Source organism: Artemia sp. Qi Xiang Cuo, chromosome 6, assembly GCF_049724085.1.
Source record: "Artemia sp. Qi Xiang Cuo chromosome 6, ASM4972408v1, whole genome shotgun sequence".
NCBI classification, from domain to species: Eukaryota; Metazoa; Arthropoda; class Branchiopoda; order Anostraca; family Artemiidae; genus Artemia; species Artemia sp. Qi Xiang Cuo.
The window spans coordinates 47846477-47861514 of record NC_142799.1 but is presented as its reverse complement, the minus strand read 5'-3'; the positions used below and the strand labels follow the sequence as shown (position 1 = coordinate 47861514).

The window sequence follows — 15038 nt, the reverse complement described above, 5'->3', positions numbered from 1 at the left end:
TTTTCTGCTGTTTTGACAAATTTGCCTCTTCCGTTTAGGCACCCGTGTTCAATTCCTTCTTACACCCCTAATGCATGTTATCTGATCGATAGAGAGGCTAATCCTTGATCGGCGCAATATTAATATGTTATCCTTTTTACCTACGATATTAATTTAACGATGCACACATGTAATATAGATGTTTGTATTGGCTCAAAAATATAACTATATGTAAACTCAACAATTTCTAAAAATAATATAAAAACACACGATTTAAAGAAAATGTGCATCAAGTGTCTCTACATCTGGCCTGCCGATTAATTTCACTCCTCTTTTTATTCAAGTCTAAAATAAAATCATTCAATTTAGAGGCACATTTTGGCACTGAGACAACGGAAAAGAGTTGTACTTTTCATCTAAAAGCAACTTTTTACATTTAGTACAGTGACAAATCAATCACCCAATAGAATATAAACAATGAATAAATGCAACCAGAACAGATTTCAGGGAAAAGTCTTTTTTTCTTTGCCGTCCGACTATTATTGTCAATGAGAAAAATTTTAATAAAGTGATATATACTTCCTAGTTGAATAGAAAAGCCTGTATGTAAAACTATCCCTCAAATGCTGTGTCTATTGTGTGGCTAGGGTAATTAAGTATCATTGCATGATAATGCATAATTAAATACCATTAGACCTACAATAGCATGATATCATAAAATTTGTATTACTAATTCAGAACAGCTAAAAGAAATAGAAGACATCAGCTGCAACAATTTAAGTCAGAATTCTGGCGGCGAATCCAGTGTTTAATTCTATCAACTTGTAAATTGTATATCAAGACTAACTTGTCACGAAGACAAGTCTATATTTGACTTTTCAGTTTCAAATAGGGTATAAAAAAACAGAGGAAATTGGGAAAGGGAATTAAAGAGCTCGTTCTGACTATAAAAGACCAGATCATCTTGCGGTGTAATTTGCAAATGTTTTTACTTGTATCTGATGTGTCAAACATAGAGAATGTGTTAAAACACTTCAGTGTCAGATGTAATACATCCATACAGACGTCCATATCAGATGTTTTATATCCATTTACAGTTCAGTTTTGTTTTTTTGTTTTTTGTCGCTGTCTACATTCTTTTTTCTTTTCTTTTTTCATATAATTTCTTAATGCATGTACAAAGTCCAGTTAGTTAAGCCTGTCTTTATGTGAGACGGGAGAGTGACATCAAGGACACCCCCCCCCCCCCCTAGAATCTTGATTCATTGTGTCTCGGATAAGTTACCACTTAATTTTTGCGTTTTTTCCGAAGTTATTCCCCCCCCCCCCCCACAACATTCGCCAGTCTGTAAGTACTAGTATTCAACCGCTTTGACGCTAGAATCTAAAAGGAAGAGGGACTTATTTTACTTATGTCTTGCCACATCTGATTCTTGCCACGGACAAATATTGCCTTTATTTAGTGCAATATTATTTGAATCCTGATTTGATGGATTGTATTTTAATTCCCTGTGTCTCTTATAATTACGATTTGTAAGTGAAATCATCACAAATGTCCAATTAATTACCTCATTGCATTTGCATAATGACTTTAAAAGCAGTTCCATTGTTGAAAGGTATAATCTAAGGCTTCTAAGATTCTTATGATTCATTTACAGTAATGTAAATGAAACTGATCATCTCTTAGCGAAATTTGCCCTGCAAGTGCTCAAAATTTCGTAGAATTTTTTTAGCGTTGTGGTTTAAAAAGTAAATTGACAACTTCGTAAAAATTTAAAATGCAAACATGCTGGAATATATGGTCGAGGAGGGCCCTTGTCGTCTTCTGAAAAGCTCTCTTGCAGAACTCTGATTTTTTTTTCTAGACATAAGAAGCAAGATGAACAGAAATAGGTAGAAAAATGACTGAAAAAAAAAGACCAATCGTGGTTCAGAGTAATGGCTGATTCACCAAAAACTTATAACCTCGAAAAAAATATTATTCGTGGCATTTGTAAATAAACTTGGCTTGAACTAATCCATAATTTTGCCAATGACAGAGTTCTGATGTTTTAAGCGGTAAACATAAGAAAATATTGTAGTTGGCGTTTGGTTGTTGAGGATTTAACATGAAAGCTCAATTTAGGATACACTTTTCGCTAAAAACTATTTTCACCGTCCTTCCTTCAAGAGACTACTTAGGGGTACTTGTAAGAACGTATCAAGCTTTCTTTCAGGTGGGGGGGGGGTACAAAAAAAATGCATCGAAAATTTATGTTTGAATAAATACGCTATACTTGCCACACAGGAGTAAAAAAGTGTTGTTTATTTTCAGAACAAAAATATATTCTTGATATGAATATTTCCCGAAGCTTTAACTTATTAAAATGTAATAGCAGATGATTCTACACTCTTGTTGAGTTCTAATTGGGATTTCCCTATTAGATCATAAAATAGACACAAAGCAATTATTTTGATGTTTCGTTAGGGTTTGGGTTTTATGTTTCACAAGGGCGCATCCAAGATTTTCTTCGAGAGAGAGAGAGGGGGGGGGGAATACAAATTTAAAAAAAATATGCAAATATGCATTTTTGTTACGTTTTTTATGAGTCATGCAAAAAATGGGGGGTGGGGGGGGGGCAAACCGTGTAACTCCTCCCTCCCCCAATTCTGCCTTGGGTAGGCATCCAGTTGTAAATCATGCGGATTAATTGGCAAGAACATTGCCAATTGACGAGGGTTCTAAGTAAAATTCTAATTCAGCTACCGAACTTTTACGAAAACCCCTCTTGTCATAACTATACGAGTAGTAACAGTTTTGAGTCGGAAGATAAACAAGAAGAACAAATAGTGATTCCTTTACGCGTTTAAACTGATTTACTTTGAAAATACTAAATTTCACTGAAATATTGTATCCCATTGAACTTTGCTCCTAAAATATCAAAAGCTATAATACTACTACGAAGTTAAAGAGCTCACAACATATGCATTCTGATACTTAAACAAATATTTGTATTAGAGTTAAGTGTCAGCCAAGTACAGTTGGGTTATATCGTTAAATACAAGGAATTGTAGAGCAAGGATCTAAGCATGTATGCAGAGTGGGAGAAGGATTTTGTGTTTAAATCCTAATATATCTAATGATTTTCACGAATTCCCCGTTTTTTTCCACCGAATTTGCCGCTATTTTCATTTTCGTTGTTTGGAGAAGTTTGGGCTCCCTTCTCAAAAAATTCCTTTACGAGCTAGGCATGAACTTTCTATTCAGATCAAAACTCTAATTTTCTCAGGGAAGAAAAGAGCGATGGGAGAAAGGATTTCTGCGAAAAACTCAAGAAAATTCAAAAATATTCTAGAAAGATGGATATGTTTCAGATAATTTAAGAGTAATCAGTTCGTTTCCGGTTTAACCAGAACCGCATTAATTGAGTTTTAATTTCATTAAACATTTGCTTGGTTGATTTTTTAAGCTACGACATATACCCTTCGTAATTGTTACAAAAGCTGGTCAAAACAGGGAAATAGTTCCGACCATTAAACTTTTTTTTTATGAGAAAATTACTTCATTACTTTTTTCATGTTTCACTATCAATGTAAACTTATAATTTTCAAATTAAACCTATCATCTAAAAATATATCCATGTTCCACTAAGCGCCATGGTCTGTAACCTCAGACAATATTTCTGAGAAACTGATATGGAGGATATAAAACTAGTACCCTTTTCTCCCACAGTGCTTCTAGGTGTTATTTGGGCTCAGCAGGAGGGTGCTCCCCCCTTCTGTGTTGAGATATGTATGGCAAAAGAAGTCATATTTAGATATACGGGAGGACAACAGTAATTGAAAGTGTTTTTTTAGGTCTAAGCCTAATAGATTTTGTAAACAGTGGGGTTTATCGGACCTATTCAGGAGGGAGATATATCCCCAATTGCGGCAAAATCGAACCATTACCCATTCCTTCGCTGATAAAAATATTGAATCTTTCTGATGAAGTCTTAGCTTTAAATTTTGTATGGAGTTTTTTTCGAGTTAAAGTTTTTTTTTATGTTATGTAGCTACTGATGATACGTTAAAAATGAGTGTCAATAAGAATTATTCTGGAAAGCTGTGCAAAAAGGGAAAAGCTTCATTGAACTATATCGATTGTACAAGAAAATCACAAAATTAAGGCATACACATATTTAATTACCCTTAATATACACAGTATCCATATGCACAAGGCATGAATCCAACCTCTTACAAACCTATGCATAGTTCTATTAGCTTTTTACAAAGAATAAGCTACCAAATATTTTAGCAATAGATACACTAATATCTAAAGAAATATCATATATTCATTTTTAGCTGATGCTTGGTTGTATTTGTTTACATACAGGACTCTAGGCTCATGCAATACTGCATTTCTTGCATCACAGGGCAATTCCTGGAAATCATAAATCGAAAATTCAAAATTTTATAGGCTTATTGTTTCACTGCAAGGACGTCATTTGAGCTAAAATTTCATATAACATATGTAACCAAAAAGCAGAAATTTTAATAGTATTATCCCAAGAAATTCTTTAATCCCCAAAATCCTCTGCTTTATAGTCTCAAAAGACCGCTAAACTAAGCTTTGCAATCCGAAATGGTCTTCATAGCGGTTTTACAAGCTATTACCATGGGACTTTCCAAAGAAGTATTTTAATTTTCATTTAACCAGTTAGGAAAAAAGTGGAATCGTTGAGGAACATTTTTTTGGAAGTTAAGACCTTTGGAAAGATACAGTAGATACTACAGATAAAATAAATATCAAATCCTAATATATGAAAAAATGTCCAGTCTAAAATGTATTTATACAAAAACTATTTGAAAAAATGAACAAAACAATTACGTTCTAATAGTTCCTCAATATATTAAACAATTCGGGAAAGATTTTTGCTCAAAAAGTAGCTAGTATGCTAATATCATGAGACTGGATAGAAATGTGATTTTGACTTTCGCATGGAGGTTGGGAAGTTACTTTGAATGACATTTTTTCTGCCGAAAAATTTCTCGTACGGTTCAGCATACCGTTTTAATTAGTTAAATTTTTGCTGACATTAAACAGACATAATTATCTAATCTTAAGGGAGAAAATAAATAAGGGAAGAACCGTATCAACATGATGTATAAGAATTACTTGTCACTTATGACCATACAGACCATTTAAGTAAATAAAAAAATATGAATATTATTATTGTTACTATTTTAATATAGTCTAATATTTTTTTTCACTTATATCAGATGAAAAGCTATCTAAACTATAACATTATACGCAAACAAGATATGGAATGTTTAGAAAATATACAGCGAAAGGCTAGGGATTTGATAATGAAAATAGTCAACTCATACCCGCGACTTATTGAAACCCGAAAGCATTAATGACATGCTTTACTTAATGGATAAGGCGCTATTTGAAACCAAGACAGACATCTGGAGCGTCGCCAAGATTTGACCCACAATGGAAGTTGAACAATAGAAAAGGCCCTTTAAAAGCCATTTTACAACCAGGGTAAACATTTTTGCTGAATTTACCACACTAACCCCCCACTCTAGCTACGCCACCGATACACATTTCAGAAGGTGAATTTATTTGAAATTTCTTTTCTGCAAACGGAAACTGAAGTAGACACATATTCTTTTTTTTCTTCGTCTTTGTCATCTATTATCCCTTCATGATCAGATTAGCAATCAATTAGCATTTGGATATTGCAATGTCGCTTTAAACAAGTATAAGTATCCAAAGGAGGTAACATAAAGTATTTTTAATTCTGATTTTTGGCTATAGTCAAACTGAATGATTTTTCGCAAGAGTATATTCAAGACTATTATTTTGAAAACTTTCATCCATACAATACCCAAAGCCACTTCAAATTATGATCCCTTGTACCTTCCTTATCTTTAAGAAACAGATTAAATTACAGCACTTAGTCTACTTAAATTAAAGAGACTGAATCTCTTTTCAACTTTACAAACCTAACGGCAGATCATTTGCCACAAGCAAAAGAAAAATCCAGTGCCACTCAAAACTAATATCAGAAAGAAGTTAACACTCCTCCGTAACAATACTGGTGATGTGCTATCTAGCACCATAAATATCATTAAATACATAACGAAAACCTGAGACACAATTTTCCGAAATCTTCACATTGATTGAATGATTTCATATTTCTTCCTTAAATCAATGGCGTCCTTTTTGGGATCATATTTTTTCTTGCTTAAAAGGCGAGCTCTCATTTCAGCAGCGCTCATAGGTAGATCCAAACCAGAGCTTGATGGAGATGACCTAGGCATTGTTGATCTTGAAGATAATTCATAAGTTGAAGTAGAAGACGTTGGTCGCAGAGGAGCAGACTTTGCAGAGCCATAAGAATCCTAAATGAAATTCTTGTGTTTAAATTCTTACAAGTTATATAAGATATCAATGTATATAAGTAAATCATTGGCCAATAAATTATTCAGGACCAATTTCCGACTAAAATACATCTATGAATATGATATGATCTATAATCTTGATTTTATTCGGAATATTTGCATAATTCGGGGTCATTGGCCCCGAGGCTGCGCTTATCATATTATTAGCAGAGGCTTCGGGCTCTTCAGTCCAACCAACTGGTAATTTTTACGTGACTCTGACTTAAACAAAATATAAACCTGTCCATATTTAAAAAAAAAGAGAATTAATAATAATGGACGCAAGGACTTCACTTTGCACACTCTACCTATAAAGAACGAAAATCTTCACATGGCTTATTTATACAAATTTTTGTATGGCCAATTCTCGACTAAAAAGTGTCTAGGTGCTGAGCCAAATTCATTATTATAGACCACCCATTTTTTATGTTCATGTTTCAATTAGGTTGAAAATGAACTTAAATCTTTGTGCAATTAATATCCCATGGCGAAAAGAAAAAGTAATGATTCTTTTCCGCTTCTGAAAAGTAGGCATTTTTTAAAATACCAGATTTACATACGATAACTTCAATATACTCTTCAAGTATCTATATCCTTGGCTCTTACATTGTCACATTAATAAAAACATAAAGCACCAAAATCACCCTGACTCATGGCCACGGAATTACAATTAAGCTTTTCCATTTGTCAAAGTCACGTGCTTCCTCTCTGACTCAATTGACAAAGTTGGTATGATCAGTATTTTTACTTGACTTGCAAAGACGAATGTAGTATAATGACTGTACACCAAGAGTGTTGACTCTTATGATCCATTCATAATGAATCCAAAGAATACAAGTATTTCAACTAGTAACCATATAGAAGAAATCAACAACAGTTGATAAGTAAATGAAAGTCGGCTGCAGTAATTTAAAAGACGTTAAGCAAAAAAATATAGACTTTACAAGGGAGCAAAAACAACTAAATTTTCGGTTGGCTATCAATAATTGTATTTTCTTAAGGGGGGGGGGACCTATTTCCTTTAGGTAACAAATTATTTGAAAAATCTAAACCTTGGAATGTCTTGCACCAATAAAGAAACAGAAACATCTTATGGGGGATGACACACTCCTCAAAACAGCAGCAGCGAAAAAAGGAAATTATACAAAAATTGCGGATTACTGTAATTCGGATAATCAAGTTTTAGGCATTTACCTGCCCATGCCCGAATTTGAAATCAATGAAACGAGGTGAGGCTGGTTTTGCAACATTCTTTAAGACTGATAAGAAGTAAGAAAGTCTACAAGTCCTTTCTTACTGGACTGAGACTGCAATTAGGTTATTCTAAATATGTGAAAATTGGAATTTAGATATTTTGGTGATGCTGAACCAAAAAGCTATAGTTAAGAAGAAGGAGTTTAGCATGAGTTCGAGGTAATATACAGCAATCGTTTCGTGAACTAAGGAAGAGCATTGAACTGGATTATATAAAGCAACACAGCAGCTAACAGCCGCTAAAACTTCGAATAGATGAGTTACTTTACAAGCGACACAGCCGAGTTTGTCCAAATAGAGAGTGAGCTTCAAGAAACTGGCAATGCTGATCGATGCAGAAGGTACAAAAAAAGAAGGAAGAAAGACATAACTCGTTCAGTTTTGAAGAAAAATCTATCTTAATATAACTTTCGGCAATAACATTATTTTTATTGTTCAGAAACTATGTTATTACCGAAGTTTCTGTTGCATTCAACATCACAAAGTTCCAGGCATGTAATCTGGATTTGAAATTTTTGTGGGGGGGGGGGTGGATATAGGATAGATCATGCAAAGTCAATTGACGACACATATGGCGTCGACTTGACGTTTCTATTGCCAAATCTTACAGGTAACAAGCCTATCGTCCAACGTTGCGGCAGAATAAAAAAACAACAGCACAGAACGCTTTTAATTTGATATTTTAAATTAAGTGCTCAGAAATTAGGGGAAAGCTTGTATTTCAGGGGGAGGGGGGCTGGTCCCGAGTCCCCTCGGGAACGTCCCTGCTAAACTCGCTACATATAAATTACAGAATTTGGTTGGCCAGAAATAAAAGGTGTTCAAAATTCTGTTGTTTGAAAAAGAAGATAATAGAAGGAATGACTTACCACTGATATTTGACTCTGAGGCCGAGGTTTACTCTGCTCATTGATTTGATTCAAAGATTTTGATTCTTTCAAGGCCAAACCGTTCATCTCAAGCTTCATCTCCGTATTTCGAAGAACTTTCACCGTACTTAGCTTGCTACTCAACGGAATTCCCTTTGCCCTGTAATATCCATCCGCCTCAGCATCCACAACAAGAAGTTTGGCTTCATTTGGTGAATCTTTAATCCTCATCACAATCTAATATAAAATAGAAATTATCAAGCAATTTTGCTTTAAAAACATTACTACTGCATAAAAGTTTGTATATGGAGGATTCAGCGTGAACCAAAGAATAAAGATGGCTATCAAAGTTTTAGATGAAATGTATTTTCAACTTCCCTTTAAAATGTCCTTATCGAAGTAGCGCTCAAATTGGGATTTCCTTTTCTTCCTAATAAATTGTATCTAAATTCTGTTATAACAGAACAATGTCTGATTTGGCTATCAAATTTTTCCAAGTCTAGATATCTCACTTAGAAAATATAAGCTCCCCAAGTAAGGTGACTGAAATTGAATGCTTTGATTTTGGTTATAATTGTGGTATACATTTAACAAATGTAAGGTCAATTTACGACGAAAGAGAGTAAGACCTTTTAATAATAATTCAACACCTACAAACATACCTTAGCCAATGCAAGAAACTGAAATTTGGTTCATGCAGACACAAAGAAAAATACTGAGTTTTAGCGTTCTGAGAAATCGTTTTGTAAAAACGTAAAGCACTGAAATTGACCCACAAAAGTACTTAAAAATCACGTCTCCTCAGTTTCAGTGATCTAATCATAAGAATGAATAACGGAAGACAAATAATTAATGCATGTTGATTAGAATAGAATCTACTCATTACCAAACAGCATAGATAGATGATTAAAGAGAGACAATACAAAGACAAGAAATTGCATAAAGGAAAATATGAAATTACCTCTTTATGTGTCAATTCCTCAGCATTTGCACCGTTTACTTCAACAAGTCTATCACCTTCTCTTAGACCGGCGCGGAAAGCAGGTGAATTAGACTCAATGGGACCAATGAATTTGCCCGCTTTAGACTTGTCCGAAAGAAGATGAAAACCGAATCCTTCGTTTGCCGGTTTTGTGATAATACAAAGACGAATAATAGGAACACTAGCTGGAATCACTTCTTCTTTCTAGAAAATAAACATGGGTAATGATTACAATAATGCTTCAATAGTATCCTAAATAAGGCTTTTATTGTCTTTCAAATCATATAGCTGTTTAAAAACATCAACTTCGACAATTAGTAAACCGATGGAAGGTCATGTCGCGAACAGTAAAAGTATAGTCAAAACACAACACCTATAAATGAGAGAGGCATGTACAAAGTAACTTTTTTTAAATTTTAATAAAAAAAACCCTCTTCTCTTCTGAGTAACGACAAATTTTAAATTTAAAATACATCTAATTTTAACTTTAGACGACACCTACTCTTTTTTTTATTAAATAGCAGCCGAACTGGACACACTTCAAGTCACCATTTACTACCAAAAACTTTCCAATAAAAGAAAAAAATGCCATTCCCGTGGAAAAGGATGTCCTCCCCCAACAGGAAGCCCTTTATACGGTGACTATTTCTTACCATACCTCTAAACTCTTCCGGATGGTGACCCTACGTGTCTCCAATAAAAGCAAAAAATAATAATAATAAATTCAAAATAAACTAATTAAATTAATATTAATAAAACAAATAAACCAAATTATCTATCAATATAACTTTCTTTTACGAAAAAATACACCAACATATTTACAAATTACAAAAACACCAAAGAAAGTTATAATGATACCACTTTTCAACTTTATCTTTTCATTTTTCCCTTTTAACTATACTTCGGCTTCTATTTAACACACAAAGTAACTTATTGTACAAAGTAACTTCTTTGGGCAGGGGAAAAATCTGCGAAAAAAGACGAATTATACGAAAAATTAAAACAATTCAATAAGAATTGTACAGGTGCTTGAAATTTGGGGGTAAGGGTGTCCTAGAAAGTACTTAAAGGAGGAGGGTAGCGTAGTCAATGCCGTATATTTTTTTACTAGATTATTATGCCTACAAGTTGTATAGGCCATTGCTATTTCCTTCTCCTCGCAAAATCAGCCGAAGCTAGGATACTATCAATCTATTTGTACCAGCCTTGGCATTAAAGTCATCTAATAAGATTCTTGTGTCTTAGTATTCAAAGTCTTTAGGCTACCTGGGATCTTGTCTATTTATTCCTGCAGCTGTATGCAAAATTCACCTGTCACTAATGACTCAAACTTTCAAGTCATTACGTGTGCAGCTAGAATTCTGTTACTAACACCTTGCCATCCTAAAGAGCACATAGAAACTTCCTTATTCACCGCTAGTCCTATCCCCAACCTATATACATTATCCTTCCTACCTGAATAAATGGATTCTTTACCACCTAATTTCATGCTTTCGAACCCTGAGAGACAAGTTATCGGAACTTCTAAAAAATCCAGTTCAAAACGTTTAAATTAGTAGTCAAAATACCAACTCGATAGTTGTCTTTCAAATTGGTGAAACGGTCCATGTTGTAATTTTAATATTGTTTAAATCGTTGAAATTGTCAAGGTCCCAAACAAAAGCAGAAAGGGTCCCACCATTGCAGGTGAGGGACCTATAACTCGTTCCCAAATATACACAAAGCGCTTTAGCCAGCTTAAAACCAGGCAGCAAAAAGACCCAAGGCCCTCCAGTAGAATGAGGGTTTTGTGCAAGCCTGATCTGGTCTTGATCATTACATGGTTTTCAACACTTGGCAATACAGCCCTTTAAAGGGTCGATGTCCTACAAAAGCAATCCAAGGAAAGGTCCATATCCGGAGAGTCAAGGGGCATGGGCGTTATAATAATTTTTTTCTCAAAATTAATGGAGGGGACTGCCCCGCTTCCAAACGAGGCCACTGTACCCATGCCTGCAAACATTACTATAAGATGGGGAGGCGACCCATAATATTATAATATAGCAAGAAGTAGGTTAAAAAGTCCCCAAAAAATGGTCAAAAAAAACAAAACCCACAAACCCACATTCATCTTCAAGGTAAAATTTTTCTAGGTTAAAGATTTTCTCAATGGGCTCCACTTCTTCAGGTAATCCTGCAACGCTGCTCGCAATCGCTGTACTGGTTAGGAAAACTTATAAAAGGTCTTCCTTGACTCTAGTATGAAGGCGCTTCGGCAAGGCTTCCCTTTCAAAAATAGTGACAGAGAAAGGGATTGTGTGGAAGTGGGGACTCTCATCCATCTCAAAACGCCGGAACAAGTCCAGCCTCTTGTACAGAACTTATGACTGGTCATTTTTCGGGGGAGAGGGGGGCGTATTGACAAGAAGATATTCCAGCTAATAAATATAAAATACAAATATAGCAAAAAATAGACAACCAAATGCTGTCAGAAAGTGATCGTCAGAGATGAGCGGTCCGAAAATTGATGAGCGATATTTAAGAAAGATAAAGGTTAATCGTCACAGATATTAGCACTGTAAAAGAATAGGCAAAAAGTCAATGTAGGTTATTCTATTGTAAATCATGTGATTCTTATTGCTAGGTTATTTTTTACACTTCTCAGGAAATAATAGAGAATGAAATTAACAAAAGAGCGAAATAAATTAAGTGAGTTGAGCTTTTGCCCCATCAGAAGTGCAGAGACGAAGTTAGAAATAAGGGAAAATTCAAGCTCACATAAATAAACAACGATAAACTGTCTATGAGTTCTAATTTAAAAAATTTTTTTCATAATGCATAACGTAACTGTTTTCATAAATTTATATAAATTCAAAATAACTTTTTTTTGGTAATTTAAGGTTGTGGAGATGAAACACTATTAAACTAATAGATGCTGAATATGTGTTAACTACTCGTATTTGTTCCTTGACTTTTTAAAATCTTTATCTATTTGTTACCGACTACTTATTTGAAAACTATTAATCAAAGGAATATAAATTATTCCTACAAAAAGACGGATAATTTCTTATATGCCAGAAAAAAAAATCAAGAAAATATATTTAGACAGTCCCCAATAAAGAAAGAACTTGTCCGGAAAGTACCGAGTTTAAAGTAAAAAAGGATGCGCTTACCGCAATAAGGTTTAAATTTCGTATTTCGATGGTACATATTTTCAACGAAATTCACCGTTCATTTAGAAAAAAATCGCATAGAAACAATCCTGGACTATCCCAGAAAATAGTGGAAAACATCTTTTCACTAATAGTAATCAAGCATCACAACAATGATTTTATTAGACAAACTGGACCAGGTATGTAGCAGAGATTTATTTCAGGGATGGGAGGGAGCGAAATCAATAAAAAAAAAGTCAAATCAGAAGAATTATATGAGAATTATAGGAGCTTCTAGAATATAATCAAAGTAGCGAGGCCAAAGGCAGACATTAAAAAAAAAAATTGCATTTACGTCAGGAATGACAGTAGAGGAGGGGGTACCAGCGCGACGATCACCACGTGGTTTATGGTTTTATCAGTGAGAATGAAAAAACAGGAATTTTCTCACTTGAAAAAACATGAATTTTGTCACATTTATGGTTGTTTTCATGGATGGTTATGTGTGTTGTTCGATTTATTTGATGTTTTTCTCGGATGTCAACATCAAATTATGGATGTTTTATGTTTTTTGTCAGTGAGAATTTGAAAAACAGGAACTTTCTCACATTTTTGTATGTTTTTATGGTTTTTGTCAGTGAGAATTTGAAAAAACAGGAACTTTCTCACTGTGAAAACCATAAACCACGTGGTGCTGTCACGAGTCAGAACACCTGTGCTGTCGACCTCAATTCACCTATCGTGAATCAATAATTCCCCTTAGAAACAACAAATTAATTTCCCCTTTCTTGACAGATCAATCAATCAATGACATCATCTGTCAGACTTTAAAAATTTTCGCCTAGAAACATTTCTCCAGGAATAGATCCAAATCATTAATGTCTTTGCCTCGGGAACAGTTCTACTGGTCGAACTCCAAAGGATATTAATAACCAAAGGCCATGGAAACAATTAGGCAAGAAACATCTTAGCGATGAATTGTTTTAGCGCGCGAAAAGGTTTCATATTAATTTGAAATGCGTTAGCGCAGAGATGCCAATAACAAAGGAACACGCTGAATTTACGTTTAGGGATTATTTGGGCGAAACCGTTTTAGACAGGTTATGGAACTATTTCGGCGAAACAGATAGAGACATTTTAAAAGAAGATTTTTGAAGAGATTTTAGAAGAGAATTTAATGGTGAAACTCTGTGGTCGTTATAATACACAAGTTTCATTTGAACAGTGTTGTGAGGTCCTCTAACCCAACCCCAAAGGGTTCCAATCCTCCTACCCCAACCCCGAAGGAAGCCCCCGGTCCTCAAAGCCCCCCAAACTCCCAGAGGGCCACCGGCGCCCCCCAAAGACCCACCCAGACCCCCAAAGGCCATCCCCAGGCCCCAAATGTCCCCCAGGCTCCCAACTGTCCCCCCGGACACTCAAAGGCCCCCCAAGCTCCCAAAGGGCCACCGGCGCCCCAAAGGCCCACCCAGACCCCCAAATGCCATCCCCGGGCCCCCCAAAGGCACATCGAACTCCCAAAGGACCAACGGGGTCCCAAAGGCCCTCCACCGGTCCCCAAATGTCCCCCAGGCACCCAAAGACCCTCCCGGCGCCCCCAAGGCCTACCCAGACCCCCACATGCCAACCCCGGACCCCCCAAGCCCCTCCACCGGTCCCCACAGGTCCCCCCGAGCTCCCCAAGGACCACCGACCCTCAAGGGACCCACAGACCCTCAAAGGCTCTCCCCGAGCACCCGTCTTTCGTTGATGTGTGTTGTCTGAAACCTATGATTTGGGATGTGTAGTTTGCTACTTCAGGCTTTTCTGAGCTAAGGTTTCCTAGTATTTCCTAGGTGAATGTTGTCTGAAACCAATAGTTTGGGATGAGTAGTTTGCTATTTCAGGCTTTTATGAGCTAGGTTTCTTAGCCTTTCGTTGGTGTGTGTTGAGTGAAACTTATGATTTGGGATATGTAGTTTGCTATTTTTGACTTTTCTGAGTTGGATTTCTTAGTCTTTCATAGGTGTGTGGTGTCTGAAACCTATGATTTGGGATGTGTAGTTTGCTATTTTCGACTTTTCTGAGCTGGATTTCTTAGCCTTTCATAGGTATGTGTTGTCAGAAAATTATGATTTAGGATGTATAGTTTGCTATTTCAGGCTTTTCTGAGCTAAGGTTTTCTAGTATTTCGTAGGTGAATGCTGTCTGAAACCAATAGTTTGGGATGAATAGTTTGCTATTTTTGACTTTTCTGAGCTAGGTTTCTTAGTCTTTCATTGGTGTGTTTTGACTGAAACCGATGATTTGGGATATGTAGTTTGCTATTTTTGACTTTTCTGAGCTGAATTTCTTAGTCTTTCATAGACGTGTGTTCTATGAAACCTATGATTTGGGATGGGTGGATTGCTACTTTTGACTTTTCTGAGCTGG

General features: G+C 35.5%; 1 protein-coding gene across 2 annotated transcripts in view; it reads right to left on the bottom strand.

Moving 5' to 3' along the window:
* Positions 1 to 170: 170 nt before the first annotated feature.
* LOC148951301 (putative PDZ domain-containing protein PDZK1P1) overlaps positions 171 to 15038 on the bottom strand; it is a 173403-nt gene continuing 158535 nt past the window's right edge. For both annotated transcript variants that reach the window (XM_089090782.1, XM_089090783.1), the window contains 3 exons: positions 9475 to 9699; positions 8514 to 8750; positions 171 to 6351 (listed from right to left, as the gene is read on the bottom strand). In XM_089090782.1, coding sequence (XP_088946908.1) covers positions 6121 to 6351; positions 8514 to 8750; positions 9475 to 9699 — 693 coding nt within the window. In that variant the 3' untranslated portion in view covers positions 171 to 6120. The remainder of the gene's footprint in view (positions 6352 to 8513; positions 8751 to 9474; positions 9700 to 15038) is intronic.